This window comes from Polypterus senegalus, chromosome 11 (genome assembly GCF_016835505.1).
Source record: "Polypterus senegalus isolate Bchr_013 chromosome 11, ASM1683550v1, whole genome shotgun sequence".
Classification (NCBI taxonomy): domain Eukaryota; kingdom Metazoa; phylum Chordata; class Cladistia; order Polypteriformes; family Polypteridae; genus Polypterus; species Polypterus senegalus.
The window spans coordinates 147,892,214-147,911,910 of record NC_053164.1 but is presented as its reverse complement, the minus strand read 5'-3'; the positions used below and the strand labels follow the sequence as shown (position 1 = coordinate 147,911,910).

General features: G+C 37.9%; 1 protein-coding gene across 3 annotated transcripts in view; it reads left to right on the top strand.

The window, feature by feature from the left end:
* mdm1 (Mdm1 nuclear protein) overlaps window positions 1-19,697 on the top strand; it is a 126,894-nt gene that overhangs the window by 43,832 nt on the left and 63,365 nt on the right. For all 3 annotated transcript variants that reach the window (XM_039769780.1, XM_039769782.1, XM_039769781.1), the window contains one exon: window positions 7,553-7,729. In XM_039769780.1, coding sequence (XP_039625714.1) covers window positions 7,553-7,729 — 177 coding nt within the window. The remainder of the gene's footprint in view (window positions 1-7,552; window positions 7,730-19,697) is intronic.

Below are 19,697 nucleotides of genomic sequence, written 5' to 3'. Positions count from 1 at the left end.
GCTGTTGTATGCATGCTGATAATTTGTCTAACCTTGGCTCATACTTTGTAAGCTTGAGAGCAACACATGCAGCACTCAGGTCATCTGTTAGTCTGTTTCTGGTGTCAGATTTGATTTAATTCAAAGCTGAAAACAGCTGCGCACAAGCATAAGATGTTCCAAACAAAGTAAGGAAAGCAATCTCAAGTGCCTTCATTGACTTAAGATTATTTGGCAGAGAATTCCACACTTTAAGGATTTAATTTTCATAACTAACTGTGCTGTCCTTTGTCATCCCTTCGATCCTCTCAAGTGTTTCACGCAGGTCTTCCCTATTAAGCTCCGCCCCCAAAGCTTCCATTATATATTACGGGATCGTGGATCAGGTGTGGCGATTAGCAACTCCCAGCAATCAATTACAGATGCAGTTGACTCCTCACCTGTGCGTTTAAGCAAGGACTGCCCGCATCACAAAGCTCCCGGAAACCGCTCCGCCACTCTACCATAATCCCCTTTAAGCCGCGAGTGCAGCAATTATCTGTTAAAACTGGCCTTTCTTAATTTTGAGCTGTGGACCCGCTATACCACATCCCCTCCAACCCCACCATGGGAATCACAGACTCAAAAGGCTGCAGTCCGCGCCGCACCCTCAAGCAGCATGTGTGCCGCCCGCCTTACCCCAGACAGGAGAGGAAGGACGCGCTCCCATTGGGCTGCTGGGCAGAGGGGCGGGGGATGTGAGAAAAGTCCTCCGCTGCGTGAAGAGGGGGAGCGGTGAGGGGGAGCAGCCCGGCCCCGCATTCCTCTGGCTTTATAGACACGAACTCTGTGCTCGGGCGACGGCGCGCGTGCCCACTGAGAGGGCTCTGAGTGCCCCCTTTGGCATGCGTGCCATAGGTTCGCCACCACTGGCCTATGTGTTCTACAGTATATTGTGGTGCTATTCTATATTGTGGTGTGCTAGACTAATTTCAAAAGAAGCCCAACGAATAAATCCGCCGATTAACAAGGTGTGTATGTATGGGATGCACTCTTGACCAACTGAAGGTAACAGCAAAGGAGAGAGTGAAAGCAAAACAGTGTCATTATAAATAATGCTTCCTCTCTCTGACTCATTATCATTATGTACTTTCAGCAATGAATAATTTGGCAGAAGTATGTCAAATGCTACTGGGGCTCATTTATAGTGGCATATTGTTGTTTGTGTAATGGCCCACTGCGACTGACAACTATTTTTATCTTCTCCATGTCAGAAGTTTTTCCTTTCTTTTCAACTAGGGGGCTTTGCTCGCCAACCCCCCTGCCCGCGCTATGCGCCAACAACATTGCGTCTCTGCCGCTTGCAAACAATAAAGTAGCTGGAAAGACTAACTGAAATAAAATAATTTACTAAATTATTTTTAGTTTTTGAATGAATATTCTTGCTGTTAGTCTTGAACCCTTATAAGTTTTAACTGTAAAACAAAGTCATCCACCACGAGCCACCCACACATATTCATCCAGTGAACAGCGGCTGGTGATGGAGGGTGGGTGATCACATAGCATTTGTGGTGACAGAGCAAGCTGAATGCAGGCGCGTAAAGTGTGTGGAATAAAAAGCGATTTACGTGCCAACTTTCTTTGCGCTTGTTGTATATCAAGATGTAATTCAAACGGCTGAAATCAGAATGTGATGGTGAACAAAACCTTTACCATATGGACAGAAAAATAACAAGTGAGTAACATTTCAGTTTATTTCTCAGGTGACTGCTTTTTGTTGGCAGCAATTCACCTGCCACTTCACACAGGAGAAATCTGATATTATGAAAGTAATCCATTAGCAGAATTATATTTTAAAATATTTGCCTCCCTTTTTTCAGTGTTTCTCTCTGTCTCAAAATAGATAGTTATCAATCATATTCTTTGTGTTCTTACCATCAGCCTTATTATACATATTGCATACCAGGGATTTTTCCTATATTGTTCTTAATCTCAGATGCTGTCTCTGTTGTTATATGCCAGTCTGTACTCCTATTACCTGCTCTTGCTCTGCTCATTATGGGTTTACTGTCCTTTATGTTGGGCTATTCAAGTCTCACTGCCCATAACCTCACACTACATGTTTGTTTTTCTTTGTTTCCCTCAATACAGCGAGGTGGGGTCTGTACACTGATTCATGTCTAAAAGTTCTGTCCTTCCTAAACCCCGGTGATTTTCATGAGAAAATATTTAAGAAATTATAAAATTGTGTAAAATTGTTCATATTCAGTACCTGGTTTTGATTATGCTTGTTCTTAATCAGACAAAAACAGATAGTAAACCATGTAGTGTAGTAAGCTTCCACTAAAATTAAACTCTTATTCAAATCTGTTAAGTGTATAGTTCTGTCTGATTGTGACACAAAACTAAACTCCGTAGGAGCTCCATGCCACAATTACTAAAACTAAAACTGAAACCTATAGATATAAAAATAAAATAGAAATGTCTTTATGAAATGAAAACTAAACTAAAACTAAAAATAAATGATGAAGGAAAACTAAAACTAAACTGAATTTTCAAGTACGGTCAGAAAAAATATCGAAATAAACTATAATAACCTTGCTTCAAATTAATCCTCTCAATCCACACCAGCAAATATACCCACATTCTCAGGCTTTTCATCCTTAACACTATATCTCAGGCTGTATAGTACTATATAATATCACGTTTTGATTGCTTATACCTTCAGTCTCTCTCATTTGTTCAGCAGAAAGTAAGCATGACCATTATTGAGAATGGAACTGCTGCGGCTCTTGCAAATTAATATGTATGTTCAGACCTTAATTCAAGAACTTGATTCCACTTACATTAACACCTGTACTACTGTCAGTGCTCTATTGGCCCTGTTGATCCTATTGGTCAGTCATGTATTTGCAGAAAGCAAGCCACTCCTTCCTGGGTATTTATCAGGTTTGAAGGTTCCGATTCTCTTCACTATTGCATGACCTTCTGCTATGAGCCACAGGATGCAATATACCGTAGTTATGCAGCAATAAGACAGAATGGACAAAAACATCCTCATACAGCAACCAGCATCTCTCGTGTCACTAAGTGTGATATTGTCTAAGATTTAGCTATTGTTTGGTGTCTCCTTCAAAACGCAAAATTAATCCTTTGGGGGCCTCTGCATCCATTTTAAACAATTCTGCATGTTTACTTCTTGCTTTGCTATTGCAGCGGTCGAAAGATACTGAGCTGCAGTTTGGGTAATCTTAATGTGTGCAGTATTTCAGCATGATATCCCAGGATCTACAGCCATTATCCTCTTCCAGACCCCCAAACATTTAGAATAATTTTTCATACTTCCATGAACCATATCCCTTTTATTAGCAATAGTGAGCTTTTCAATTGCCTTACTAAAACAGGAAGATAAGCACTGTGCTCTATCATGAAATTAGTGAGTATTCATTTATCTTTATTTAAGATAAGTGACATTACCTATCCTCTGATGGTGGTTCAGATTTTTTGCAAAGTGCAAAAGGGGTACTCTAGAAAGCATGAACTGCATCGTATGTCTGTTTTTCGATTTTGGTTATGTTGATAAAATAGAGGGAGAGTGGCATAGGGATGCTAGTAAATTGTAAAGTGGAAAATCTGAAAAGATGTACATTATTGCAGATAATGAGTTGGTGCAACATGGCTGTAATCTTGATTTTTCACCCCACTAACTGAAGGGCACATTCATGCACATACTCATGATTAATTATATTGGGAGAAATTAGTCAGTTGAACAATTGCACCACAATCTGAAATGCACTCTTAATTATACATGTGAGGATGGTTGGGGATAGTAGGTTTTATAACATTTATCATAAAAGCAGGTATTCTTTGTGTGAAATTGTACTTTAGTATTAACAGCTTATATGAAGAATTATTTGGGGAGAGTTGAATAACACCACTGTTGAGTGACTTGAAAGACTGAAAGTTTCATTAGATGTGCATTCAGGTCCACTTTATAAAATACAGATTTGATCCATATATTTTGCTCTTTATAATTTTCAATTTATTTATTGCTTGCATGAATGCATGCCATTTGCATTCTTAAATTTGTATAAAAAGTCTCTTCTCAGTCTATTTTGCAAGTTGATTTTCAGAACACCTTAACAAGTATATGAAAATGCTAGGATATTTCTATTCCAAACTTGCAGCAGAGTCTAGAGTCTATTTCTCTTTGATAATTCTTTATTCAATTTTTTGTTTTTTTCCCCCAGACTTAGCATTTCATTGTGTATTTAAAAGTAAACCCCATCGCTTCCCTATAAGACAAATGAAGACCATAAATTATTTATATATATATATAATATACACACACACACACACACACACAAGATCTACTACTTAAAGGACTTGACTTACATGTTGGTAAAGACATCTAGAAGACATTAAGACTGATAGACTGTATTATTCTCAGCCTATAAAATAAACTGGGTATTGCCCAATTCTAAGAGCCAATTTTCTTCGGCCATTTAATTAAAGACTACATTTAGTATCTACCTCCCCCAAGAGGGTTCACATTATTTTCATCAAAATTTCCAGACTAAATAATAATGGATCAGGCTTAGCTTTGTTGTGTGTTGTTAACTTAAAGGCCATGCCGCACTACAAAATTTTTCCAACGCACACCTCATCTACATTCTTTGTTGCAGCACACTTTTGTGACTGTCAGTTCTGTAGTTTGACATCCCTGGATACTCGGCCTCACCAGTCTATGGTATACCTTGATAAAATATGTGATTTTTATCTTAAGTCATTAAGTGGGGTGTGTGTATCTGAGAGCTGACAACCGATGAACGCTCACCTTGAAGTGCAATGCATGCAGTGTAACTACTGGCAAGTAAATGTTTTGGAACTTGCAAAAAAAACAGGCTTGTCTGTCTGGTAGTCAGAAAACAAAGTGAGTATTTTGCAGTCTACTGTGATTTCTAGTTTTGAAATTTAAAATCCTTGGACAGTAAGATTAGTAGTTATCACATTTGACATACCATCTGTCAAAAAGTCATGTAATGTGATGCTAGCTTAAAAAAGTTGTATACACTAATTATGGCACTGGAGACCGGTGATGTGATGCATGTTGACTGGAGCATGTCAAGCAAGAATTTTACTTTGACAGTAATAACCTTTTTTCCCCATATATTTTGAAAAGTGACCTTTTTTTTTTTTTTTAAAAAATCTTAAAAAAACATTTTAGTTATATGGTGAGACTCAGGCCAATGTCAAATTAAGTGACCCTTTCTAAGTAACCTTGGCCCCTTTTTTCTTTTTTCCATTCTCTCGTAGTATAATAAATTAGAATATCATTGAAAGTTAATTTATTTCAGTAATTCAATTCGAAAAGTGAAACTCATATATCATGTAGATTCATTACGCACAAGGCGATCAGCCTGTGGCACTGCTGAGGTGTTATGGCAGCCCAGGATGCTTTGATAGCAGCCTTCAACTTGTCTGCATTGTTGGGGTCTGGTGTCTCATCTTCCTCTTGACAATACCCCATATATTCTTTATGGGGTTTAGGTCAGGCGAGTTTGCTGGCTAATCAAGCACAGTGATACCATGGTCATTAAACCAGGTATTGGTACTTTTGGCAGTGTGGGCAGGTGCCAAGTCCTGCTAGAAAATGAAATCGGCATCTCCATTAAGCTTGTCAACAGAGGGAAGCATGAAGGGCTCTAAAATTTCCTGGTAGACGGCTGCACTGACTTTGGACTTGATAAACCACAGTGGATCAACACCAGCAGATGACATGGCTCCCCAAATCATCACTGACTGTGGAAACTTCACACTAGGCGTCAAGCAACTCGGATTCTGTGCCTCTCCACTCTTTCTCCAGACTCTGGGAAATTGATTTCCAAAAGACATAAAAAAAATTACTTTAAAAAAATTACTTTCATCTGAAAGTGAATCTGACATGTCATCTGCCGGTGTTGGTGTTATAAAGTGAAGGTTCTAAAAGATTTGAGGTCCAGGTCAGCAAAGATACAAAATTTAAAATCAATCTATAGCAGTCATTTAAAATACACACAATTTTTGTACACAGTATTTAAAATGGGATTATTGAGTCCAGAGTTATAAAGTCAAAAGGTACAGGTTTTCTGATTGCTGGCTGTTTTATAACAGTCTCCAGTATTGTGAGTTTTGAACAATAAACTCTTCATTTGGCTTTTTTTTTATATATCAGTACAGTGAGATTTCTTGTTATGCTTTATCACACCACCAAAGAGGTTATGGGACTGACGCCAGTGATGGCTTTTTGACAAATAAGTTCTTTAATATTTTTATATAAAGCATACCTGTTATTGTGAAATGGATATTGTTCAATAGATGATGCCTTTCTTGAAATGGTCGTCTAAAAGCACTGAAGTTCCTGGAAGGTTCATTTTTCGTGTAGCCATTGTTTGAGTTAGGTTGGGTGTTTTTTGTTTTTCCTGATTAATTTGTTTAATTTGAATTCATGTTTTTGGCAATATTCAAACATAAAAATTTATTATTTTAGTAGAGTTGAACATTTGAGCTATATTAACAAATGATACCCCCACATTATTTTTTAAAGAAGAGGCTGAAAGTGTAAGGTGCTTAAATAAAATGGGAGATTTGTAAACATTAACTGGTTGCACTATTGTTTCTTTAATTGTTTTGTTGATCGAAATAAACCTGCTTGATTGCTGCCCAGTAATTTCTCACTGTGGCATTATTTCAGAGTTGCCCATCATGCCTTCTTACTCTGCAATGGTACCTAAGCCATGGTGGGTTAGAAGAACAAGCAGGCTGTCTATAACTGGTGACTGGAGGGCTATCAGCTTGCACTAGTAGGGAGGGATTCCTCTACAGGCAGGCACACTGAAGACCTATAGTTACAATAGAGGGAGAAGCTGGCTGGTGTGTTTTACATGCTAAATTGTATGAAGAAGAAAAAAAAGTCACCTGTGGTATAGCAAAAGGTGTGTCTTAGTTGTAGAAAAGAGCATTGAGGGCAGCAAAAAAAAAGTGCAGAGGAAGGAAAGGTCCCTGAAAATGATATGGAAAGAATATAGAGGCCACAATGAAGAAGAAACATGGCTATGAATATGGAAATAAAGTACTGAAAAGTCTGCACAGAAAAGTTTATTTTCTACATTTTCCCTTTGACAATAGAAATATACATATTTTTGTAATTCAAGGAAGGATACAGTTGTACTTTCAATTTACAAACTGAGGAGGACCTAATTCTGTGTTTTTTTTTTTTTCTTCTTCCATCAAGAATAGTTGAAAGTGAAAATCATGAACCTTCCATAAATTTATTTGCCATATCACCCAGCCCTAATTTTGAATTACTGAAATAATGCAATATATTGCATTTTGTCATTATATGAACTTGCACTTACTTTGCTGAGCTATTTTTCTTCTAAAATGCTCTGTGCAGAATTCTCGTTAGTTTGCATGGAAGCATATACTTGTGTTTCATGGACCTTGTGAAAAATGTGTCTTACCAGATTGAAAAATGCCATTGCCTTTTCCTTCCACAGGAAAACAATGTAAATTTGAAACATTATTTAACTCCACTAATTTTTTCACATTTTAGTTAATTGCAAAAAGGACTGAGTCTCCATTTAGAGTAACTCCAATGATCCATGAAACTGAATATACCAGGAGCTTCAGGGGCTCTGCGCACTCAAAAGGATTGAGACTACGGACAGATCATGAGAATGAGACTGAAGTGCATGAACCAGAAAATATCTCGCCTGTGAAAAAGTCAAAGGTTAATATTATTATTATTACACTATAGTGTGCCTTCTAAAGGGTTATGTATATGGTGTTTTTTTTAACTTCTGTCATTAAGTTCAGACTCTCTTAGAATGAATGAGCATTAGTCAATTAACACTATATGGTTTCTATTGTGTTTGGGTTTTTCTTTTTTCTGTTTTACAGTGTTTTTAAATAATTCTTGTTTTGGTTACATTAAGTTTCATTTGGTTTACAATTCTAATGCTTGACTGTAAATACTAATTTATTTCAAAAATTGTACTGCTACGATATTACATTTCTTTATTTTCATGTTTACAAAAAAATATTCACAAATATTGGGTATTCTGAGGCCATGTTTAATCTTTCAACTTGAAATCATGTGAGTGGCAGTAACATGTGTGAATTCTGCAGTTTCATATGTATACTAGGAATAGAGTTCATAGGATAATGCTGTTTCTTATTGTGCTAAATTAAAAATAGAAAGTGATGTTTGCCTTCATGCAACTTGCATCTCCCGTGACCACCCCACTCCAGTCAATCATTATATATCAGGAATCCTTCAATGCACGTAGTGTACATTTTTCATGCAGATAAATTGTCTGTCTATAGAATAGATATGACCATGGGGGGGAAAAGATGCAGGACAACCTTATAAAAAGCTTCATGTTAACTTATTGACGGCTTCTTCTAAAATGTTTTACACTATAGAATATTTGTGATTTGCCATGGACTGGAAGTGAGTAAAACATATTGGCAAAAGGTGGTCACTACCTGATGAAGATGAGTAGAAGCAGTACTATTTATAGGTATAGTTTTAACAGTATAATATTACATTTAGAACTATATTACAGCAGTTCATTTTCAGAGATTTTATTTTTTTATTATAAAAAACATGCAGTACAAACTGCCATCTTTGTGTGTTTGTATGTGTTTTATTTATTCTTTTATTCCCCTGTTTCTTCAAGTCATGCAGAAATGCAGTTGCTATGAAAAGTTCTTTGATGTAATATATTCTGCAGAAGACGTCCTGATATTTGTAAGATACACTCCTGCTCCACAGGAAATATCTGAGTCCTGCGTATACACTGGTATCAGTTGAACCAGCACTGATACTTAGTGCTGGAACTCTTCCAAGCAAAGCACAATTATTTAGCTGCTTTTCTAGTATAAAAAATATGCAGTTTGAAAGGCTGCTCTCCTTTACTGATATGCAGAATGATATTAATGAATTTGGGATTAAGAATGTATCTGCTAAATAATTCTAGTTGCTTCAAAGCATCAAACTTCACCAGAATTCATCATCCTGAGAACTGAAAATAAGGTACATTTTCACCACACATTAATATTAGTCCTTCATTTACTTAGTGTTGAAGTTCACAGTTTTCCTGTTAAAATGCTGTATTCCATTTTTTTCTGCATTATGTTATAGATAGGGATATAAAGATATATATATCTGTCTCTCTCTCTCTCTCTCTCTCTCTCTCTCTCTCTCTCTCTCTCTCTCTCTGTTATAAAAAAAAAAAAATCCTGGAAAGGAAAAATTGCATTAGCGCAAACAAAAGGAATTTGATCATCAGGACCAGGTGTAATTGGAAAAAATAGCAGGACAAAGTGAGGTCAGAAATAAAAGGCAAAGAGCAGAAAACAAAGTTTTTTCGCCTTCGCTTCATTCAATGCACAAAACATAGATTTACACAATAATGAACCATGCGCTATGGGAATCTGTGGTCCCGCAACAGTTAAAGCAACGACAAGTTTAATTTCAAAGAAAACGCAATTTAGGTGTAATGTGTGTGTGTATATATAACATTAGACACCAAAGGAGATCTTGATATGCCATTTGTCTTAAAATGTTTACAGTTTCCTGTGAGAATAGATTTTGCTATGACAATTAACAAATCACGGACAAACATTAGAAAAAGTCGGATTATTTATTAGAGAAACGGAAACAATATTCACTCACGGGCAGTTATATGTTTCATTGTCATAATGTGTCTCCAAAAACGGAATCAAAATTCAATACGATCTTGAAGAAAAGGTAATTCCAAATATTATTTTTAATGAAGCTTTTGAAGTAAAAGTGCAAATAATGAAATTGAAACAATTCCAAAGAAAAAAAAAGCTTTTAAAATTTTATATCTGATTACCGGTGAGAAACACCTTAACTTGCCCCCAGCTCTTAAAACAATGACAAGCAACAAGCAAAAAAAAAAGCAGCTTGCAGCAGATGATCCGACCACTTCTCCTCCTTGCGTGCGTTCAGCCACCTTAACCCCTCCCCCCTTTACAATGTGAGCAGCAGAGACACAAAGTGGCAAAAAGGGCAGCGACTGTACAGGTTTTAAAATGATTCATGGGCAGCGCAGCGCGACAGCAGCTGCCACCCCTTTACAACGCGGGCAGCATTATACGTCCTGCGAGAAAGAGATGTAACCATGCCTGGGGCCGGAAAAAAAGGACAAGTATTGTTTTTACAAAAGTTTTTAAAGTAAAAGTGAAAATAATTCATATGTAGCTATTCCCATGAAAATAACAATCTCTTTAAATTGTATATCCGGTAAAACAAACATGGGGTTGGGTGAGTGAAGCGAGCAGGGGGCAAAGCCCCCTAGTATATATAAATAATAATGTTTTATTTATTTGTAGGTGCCTTTCTAAACACTCAAGGACACCGAACAATAGACAAAACACAGATTATAAACAAAAGTAAAATGCAAAAGTTAAAATCGGACAGAACAATTGTAATCAAAGAGAAAAAGCAGTCTTAATCAAATGAGTTTTAAGTTTAGATTTGAAAAGTGAAAATGATTCAATATTTCTAAGCTCAGGTCGTAGTGAGCTCCAAAGCTGGGGAGCAGAGCAACTCAATACTCTGCTTGCCATGGTTGTAAGACTAACGAAGGGGACAGTCAAGTGGATGGAGGAAGAGGATCTAAGGGCACGGGAGGGAATGTCAACATGGAGGAGGTCAGACAGATATGGAGGGGCAAAGTTGTGGATAGCCATAAAAGTTAGTAGAATTTTGAAGTGAATTCGGAACTGAACTGGAAGCCAATGAAGCTGCTGCAAAACGGGAGTGATATGGTGAATAGACGGGGTTCTAGTAATGATGTGGGCAGCTGAATTCTGGACCAGTTGAAGCTTATAAAGAGATTTGCGAGAAAGACCAAAGAAAAAGGCACGTAGCGCACACAGATCCTGTGCTCTCAGCACATATAAAGCGTACAAGGACAATACGTTATAAATGAAATGTCGACGACTAAGCGAAGAAGAAAGCAGCGCGGAGAAAAGAGACTCAAAATCATTGGAGAGAAAAAGAATAATCTAGGTGCAAATTCAGAAAATAAGGAAAGTAATTATCAGCCCGGAACAAGTGGAATTTAAAAAAAAGCACGTCCAATTGGGCTCAGAATTAAAAGACAGAGAGTAAAAGACAAAGTAGAACTTCATAAAGACGTTCACAAACGTTGGTGCTATATACATGCAGAGCAGGTTAGAGATTATGAAAGCAGTGGAATTTGAAAGGCTGAAAAAAAAAATGTTGGCGTGATACACATATGGAGAGGGCTAAAGAAAATGAAAGTAGGAAAATTAGAAAGTATAAAAAAAATTAAAGATTGCAGTAGCGCAAACAAATGGAAATTATTACATGAATAAGGGAAAATAATCACCACAAACCAGGTGTCATTGTTAAAAAGCAGGACAAAGCGAGGTCAGAAATTAAAGACAGAGTAGAAAACAAAGTAAAATGTCATAAAGAGGTTAAAAAGCAATGGGGCCTAATACATGCAGAGCAGGTTAGAGATAATGAAAACTGGAATTCAAAAGACTCCAAAAAAAAAAAAAAAAAAAATGTAGGCGCGAAACACATGCAGAGCAAGGTACAGAATATGAAAGCAGAAAAAAAACGATAGTGTCAAAACAAAGTAAACATTGCATTAACGCAAAAAAATAGAAATTATTCAGAGAAATAATGGAAAGGCAATTTGAGATTGAATATGTATTTTATTGAAGTATGTAAATATTGTAAGGCTTTGAAGTTTTAGTCAGAATTTCAAAAACGTGGTTTACCTCCCATGCATTTATTGGTTACTTTGCAAAAAAAATTAACTGCTGATGATGTACTGTAGATTGTTTTGTCTGTGTTTAAAATTCTAAACAGAGAAACCTATCCTGAATTATGGTACAAAGTCATTAAACACATGCCTCACTGACCTCGTTTAAAAGATTCAGCATATTGGGACTCCAAAGATTCCAAACATTGTTTTTACAGACGTTCTGAAATAAAAGTGAAACTAATGAAATAGCAACAATTTAAAGAAAAAAAAATATCTTAAAAGTGTGTATCCGGAAAACCAAACACTGGGGTTGGTGAGCGAAGCGAGCAGGGTGCAAAGCCCCCTTGTAATCATTAAATGAGAGTACCTAATTCAACAACTTTGTTGTCCATGAAGTAGAAAATTAACATGGGTTATTATTTTCATAAGCATTAATTTAATAATTAGAGACTTGTACTCATGGCACCTGCAGAGTACAATTAGGAGTGGTCATTTAACCAATTTAAAGTGTGAGCCACTAGGTGGTGTATTGCCACCCTATCCCCCCTGACACAAACAGGCAGGACACAGGTTCACTCAACACTCATGTTTATTTACAGTTTGTGCGCACATTACCAAAACCGTAATATACAGTCCATTCCTTTCCTTGCCACCAGTCCATCTGCCTTCACTCTTCCTCTGGCTTTGTCCACTCCTTCCTCCTGACACTCTCTTTTTGGGTGCGGCTTCAGCATCTGCCACAGAAAACCCGCTTAGCCACTAATAACACAGGTGAGGCCAGCACATCAGCAAAACAAAACCTCACAAGAAAGACAAAGTTGCTTAGCCGCTAACATAGGCAAAACAGTATTCCTTTTACTTGTCCTCCCACCACTAATGCACAAATGAGGCGAGCACGTTAGCAAAACGAATCCTCCTAGGAGAGTGATGCCTAGAGTAGTTCCTTTCAGTTACCTGACATCTCTACATTTCAGTTTTTTTTATGACGAATTCAATAATTTCTAGGACCCTGGGCTTGTTACAGCACAGGCTTACACAGCTAGTATTTTATAATTAGTTCTTGTAGTAAGAAGCAAACCACTATTGGAAGATCTAAGATTACAACTAGGAATATAAGGGACCAGGCATCAGGAGCAAGACTACTTAAAACTTTATATACCAGTAGTATTTTTAAATACATTCTATAGGACACAGATAACCAGTATAGCTATGTTAAAGCTGGTGAGGTATGGCCAACTTTTCTTTTTCCAGTTAAGATTCTTGCTGCTGCATTCTGAACTAACTGCAACCGATTGATTTATTTTCTTAGAAAGCCCTGTTAGGAGTGCATTACAGTAAGTAATATTATCGGCTAAAAACAAAAGTGTGAATGAATTTCTCAGCATTGTGCAATGTGTAAAATGAGAGATCTGACTTTGTTCCTTAAATGAAAAAGTAGTCCTAGTAATATGGTTAAATATGTGATTTAAAATTTAGATCAGATTCCATGATTAAACCAAAATTCTTTACTTCTGCCTTGACTATTATGTTAAGAGATGAAGTTTGTTTGTTAGACTTATAACTATTTCCATTTTTGCCAACAACCAAGATTTCTGTAGTTTTCCCTATAAAGTCTGAGGAATTACTACTCCTTCATTCAGAAATTCATACTTCATATACAATATTGTGGATCTTTTGAACTACAGTCACTGGAATTAACATTATTTTTACCAGTTAAATCAAAATCAATTTAAAACTCTGCCAGAGATACCCATCCATTGTCCAAGGTGAATTATGAGACTGCTGTAATCTGTGGTGTCAAATTCTGGTCTATGATAACAAAAACAGATGTGTAAACATTAATTAACAAGTCATTTATCTCTATAAACCTGTGCAGTTTCTGTGCATTTATTCTAAAACCCAACTGAAATTTATCAAGATTAATATGTTTATTCAAATAATCATTTAATTGTTGGAAAAAGTGTTTTTTCTGTAATTTAACTTTAAAAAGGCAAGTTAGAAATGGGGGGTCTTGTTGAAGATAGAGTCAAGGTTATTTTTCTTGAGCTGAGGTGTAATTGTGCAGTCCCTAAAAGAGATTAATAAAGCATTAACTATGTCAAATACACTATTGATTAGCAGATTGGAGACTCTTTGAAAAATCCATTGTTGGGACTGGGTCAGGGACGCAAGTGGAAGGTTTAAGCTGAGAAATTATTCTATGATGTTCAAATTAACCTATTTCACTTAAAAATGTAATTCACTAAAAATAACATCCTGAAAGTCAACAGAAGATCTTTCAAATGGCTTGGTAATGCGTGCAATTTCCCCAGAAATAGTTGGAATCTGAAATTTGGAATAGGGAGGTCTGGGCTGTCCTGCTTGGCCTGCCTCCACTGTGCTCTTCCCTAGGAAAAGAAGTCTTAAAAATAAAATGAGATGAGACAAGGGACAATCTTAATAAAGGAATCGATAAACCTTATTCTTAAACAGATAGGTTAAGTTATTTAGAGTTGGGCAGAGTTGAGCTCATAACTGTAGTTATAAGCAGAAGTGGACAATATCAGAAGAAATTACTGAGATTGCACTGGCTCTGGAACCCTGCAACTCCTCATTGGATTAAGGGGAGTTGACAGTGCATATAGATTTAAACCCAGCAGTTTGTAACTGAGAAAGACGGAATAAAAAAAGGCATGTCTTGCCCCCTTTTATGACTTCCAGCAACATGAGTGAGTAACTAAGAAGCATCACTTTTACCATTACAAGCTTTTTGGGTGAATACCTGTTCAATCTATTTGAGTAACAGAACATTAACCTCTTTGGGTTTAACCCTTGGACTGGGCATTCTATGCAATTATGGTCAACCGTGAGTCACACTTGGAGTGATGTTTAATGATCTGCTTTACTTTTTTTTAAGGCAGAATAACACCAGGGACAGTATTCTACTGCCATCTAGTGAATGAAATAATATCATGCTGCAAAAAATAATGAATTTTTCTGTGTTTTGCCACTCCAAGGTAACTCCTCAGTATTCATGAGTGGGTAGGAGCCTCCAACTAAACACGATGACAAATGAAAAGCTGTAAAGGCAGTTCCAGAATGAACTGAAACGGAACCATTTCTATCATCGAGTGATAGTGATGACATTATAAATTGGTCAGACATTGACATGGAAAGCAAAGCTTGTGCATTATACTTCTCTGTACAGCCAAAACACTGTGATATGCCTGGTGAATTTGGTCATGTGGTCTTGTGCTGTGGTAGTCTGCAATAACGCAAGGGGTGCGTTTCTCATGAAGACTAGGCGCTAAAATTTTACCTTCTCATATGCAAGCAACAGAAAAAATGGAAAAGAGATGTGCAAAAAAAAGTGCTTACTTAATCTGCATTAGTGCAACATTGGACACTAGACATACCTTTTCAACTGCATTTTTATTGATGTTTTGATATTTACAGGTTTCTTTAACATGTAATAACAAAATTAATTGGTTTCGGTTCATTTTCCATAAACTTAGTCCTAATAAGGCTACCAAGAATTTTGGGATAAAGAGCATGTTTTTACAGAATTAATAATTAACATGTTTCTTAAAAAATAAATTTCAGAAAAGTACTTTCACATATGTTGTACTGGTATCTACTGAAAGTGTCAGAATTTATGCATTTTTAGGTATACAGTCCATTCACAGCTACGAGGATGATATCAGATCACAGATTTGTTCGATTTTAACTGTATTATAGTTTAAGGAGAAAGGAAGAAAACTAACAAAAAAGGACTGGCAATTTAAATTTGTGATCTTTTGATTATTCTTTTATTGAATTAAGATGTCAAGACTTTCATTGTTAGTCTGTAATATGAAATGCTATAATTAGACAATTATAATACAAAGTGAGAAAAGTAATGTAGAAAATTGTAATAAAAATGTATTTTATTCAAGAGCTGTTTTAAACTGAAGAATGTGGCTGCTTTTCTTTTTAATATACTGTATATAGATGATCTAGATAAGGAAATAAATAAGAGGTTGGTTATGTTTGCAGATGATACAAAACTAGGTGGAAAGGCAGATAATGTAGAATTGGCTGAATCATTACAGAGAGACCTAGACAGCGTACAGGCTTGGGCAGATATGTGGCAGATGAAATTTAATGTAAGTAAACAAAGTATTGAATGTAAAAGTAAAATTGTTAGATATGAATACACAATGGAAGGTTTGGTTATGAAAAGGACCTAGGAGTTGTAACTGAATTTTCATTTTCATCATCTAGACCATGTTGATAACTACAGTAATTCAGAACTGTAATAGAGTGTTAAGTTACACTTTTGGTCTCCATATATTACAAAAAAAAAAAAAACCTACATAATTTCCAGAATAAGTCCAGAGTAGAGCAGCTAGTCTGATTCCAGGACTGAGTGATTGAAGGAGTAGAACCATTGCAGCTTAAGCAAATAGAGGTTAATAGGTTAAATGATTGAAATGCTTAATATAACCCAGCCACGGGGGATGCACAAACCAGTATGTTTCTTTGTGCTGGTCCCAAGCCCGAATAAATGGAGAGGGTTACGTCAGGAGGGGTAATTGTTGTAAAATTTTGCCAAATCAATATGCTGACAACAATACAAATTTTTATACCGGGTCGGTCGAGCCCTGGGTTAACAACGACCATCACCAGTACTGTTAGCCAACTGGCTGCTGGCGGAAATTGGGCTACTGTTGGCCGAGGGAGAAGAAGTAGAAAAGGGTTGGGGGCGGGGAGGGGTGTCTTCAGGGGGGACGTGTCCAGAGGCAGGAGAAGAGGAGGAAAGTAAAGAGAGAGGAACTAAGGGTAGGAACATTGAATGTTGGCAGTATGACTGGTAAGGGGATAGAGTTAGCAGATATGATGGAGAGAAGGAAAGTTGATATATTGTGCATGCAAGAGACTAAATGGAAGAGGAGTAGGGCCAGGTGGATTGGTGGTGGATTCAAATTGTTCTATCATGGTGTGGATGGGAGGAGAAATGGGGTAGGAGTTATTCTGAAGGAACAGTAGGTCAAGAGTGTTTCAGAGGTGAAAAGAGTGTCAGCCAGAGTAATGATTATGAAGCTGGAAATTGGAGGTGTGATGATGAATGTTATTAGTGCATATGCACCGCAAGTTGGGTGTGCAATGGGTGAGAAAGATTTTTGGAGTGAGATGGGTAAAGTGATGAACAGTGTACCCAAGGGACAGAAAGTGGTGATTGGAGCGGATTTCAATGGGCATGTTGGTGAAGGAAACCGTGGACATGAGGAGGTGATGGGTAGGTGTGGTGTCAAGGAGACGAATGATGAAGGTCAGAGGATAGTGGATTTTGCCAAAAGGATGGACATGGCTGTGGTGAATTGTATTTTAAGAAGAGGGAGGAACATAGGGTTACGTACAAGAGTGGAGGAAGATGCACACAGGTAGATTACATCCTATGCAGAAGAGTTGATCTGAAGGAGATTGAAGACTGCCAAGTGGTGGCAGGGGAAAGTGTAGTTAAGCAGCATAGGATGGTGGTCTGTAGGATGACGTTGGAGATCAAGAAGAGGAAGAGAGTGAGGGCAGAGCCAAGGATCAAATGGTGGAAGTTGAAAAAGAGAGACTGCAAGGTTGAGTTTAGGGAGGAGGTGAGACGGGCACTGGGTGGCAGTGAAGAGTTACCAGACAGCTGGGAAACTACAGCAGATGTAGTAAGGGTGACAGAAAGAAGGGTGCTTGGTGTGACATCTGGAAGGAGGAAAAGGAAACCTGGTGGTGGAATGAGGAAATACTGGAGAGTATACAGAGGAATAGGATGGCAAAGAAGAAATGGGATAGTCAGAGAGATGCAGAAAATAGACAAGAGTACAAGGAGAAGAGAGAGGTGGCGAAGGCTAAAGAAAAGGCGTATGATGAGTTGTATGAGAGGTTGGATACTAAGGAGGGAGTAAAGGACCTGTACCGATTGGCTAAACAGAGGGACCGAGCTGGGAAAGATGTGCAGCAGGTTAGGATGATAAAGGATAAAGATGGAAACTTACTCAAAAATGAGGAGAATGTGTTGAGCAGATGGAAAGAGTATTTTGAGAGGCTGATGAATAAAGAGAGAAGAGGTTCAATGATGTGGAGATAGTGAATCAGGAATTGCAACGGATTAGCAAGGAGTAAGTAACGACAGCTGTGAAGAGGATGAGAAATGGAAAGGCCGTTGGTCCAGATGGCATACCTATGGAAGCATGAAGGTGTTTAGGAGACATGTCAGTGGAGTTTTTGACAAGATTGTTTAATGGTATCTTGGAAAGTGAGAGGATACCTGAGGAGTGGAGAAGTGTACTGGTACTAATATTTAAGAATATGGAGGATGTGCAGGACTGCAGTAACTACAGGGGGATAAAATTGATGAGCCACAGCATGAAGTTATGGGAAAGAGTGGAAGCTAAGTTAAGAAGTGAAGTGATGATTAGTGAGCAACAGTATGGTTTCATGCCAAGAAAGAACACAACAGATGCAAAGTTTGCTCTGAGAATGCTGATGGAGATGTTTAGAGAAGGCCAAAAGGAGTTGCATTTCATCTTTGTGGACCTGGAGAAAGCATAAGACAGGGTGCCTCAAGAGGTGCTGTGGTATTGTATGAGGAAGTCGGAAATGGTAGAAAAGTACATAAGAGTTGTACAGGATATGTATGAGGGATGTGTGACAGTGGTGAGGTCTGCGGTAGGAGTGACAGATGCATTCAAGTTGGAAGTGGGATTACATCAGGGATCGGCCCTGAGCCCTTTCTTATTTGCAATGGTGATGGACAGGTTGACAGACTAGATTAGACAGGAGTCCCCGTGGACTATGATATTTGCTGATGACATTGTGATCTGTAGCAATAGTGGGGAGCAGGTTGAAGAGACCCTGAAGAGGTGGAGATATGCTCTAGAGGGGAAAGGAATGAATGTCAGCAGGAACAAGACAGAATACATGTGTGTAAATGAGAGGGAGGTCAGTGGAATGGTGAGGGTGCAGGGAGTAGAGTTAGTGAAGGTGGATGAGTTTAAATACTTGGGATCAACAGTACAGAGTAACGGGGATTGTGGAAGAGGGGTGAAAAAGAGAGTGCAGGCAGGGTGGAATGGGTGGAGAATAGCATCAGGAGTAATTTGTGACTGACTGGTGTCGGCAAGAGTGAAAGGGAAGGTCTACAGGACGGTAGTGAGACCAGCTATGTTATATTGGATGGAGATGGTGGCACTGACCAGAAAGCAGGAGACAGAGCTGGCGGTAGCAGAGTTAAAGATGCTAAGATTTGCATTGGGTGTGACGAGGATGGATAGGATTAGAAATGAGTACATTAGAGGGTCAGCTCAGGTTGGATGGTTGGGAGACAAAGTCAGAGAGGTGAGATTGCATTGGTTTGGACATCTGCAGAGGAGAGATACTGGGTGTATTGGGAGAAGGATGCTAAGGATAGAGCTGCCAGGGAAGAGGAAAAGAGGAAGGCCTAAATGAAGGTTTTTGGATTTGGTGAGAGAGGACATGCAGGTGATGGGTGTAACAGAGTAAGATGCAGAGGACAGAAAGATGTGGAAGAAGATGATCTGCTGTGGCAACCCTTAACGGGAGCAGCCAGAAGAAGATGAATTGAAATGCATAATATCATGAAGGGATTTAGGACAGCAGATCCCAGGCATTACTTTACAAGAACACAGGGACACATTTGGATAGTTATTATGGAGACATTTTGCACAAGCAAGTTTTTCTTCAGACAGAGAACCATAGACACCTGAAGTAAGTTACTAGTGTGGTGGAGAATATGATCTTCGGAGCCTTCAGGTATCAGTTCTGTTATTTAGATAAGGGCCAGTAACACTGTGACCCTGCACTTAACTAGACTTTTTTCATGTCTATCTGTCTTTCTAATCTGCATGAACAATAAATTTGATTTATCTTGTTTGTTTTGATTTGTAATAAGTACAT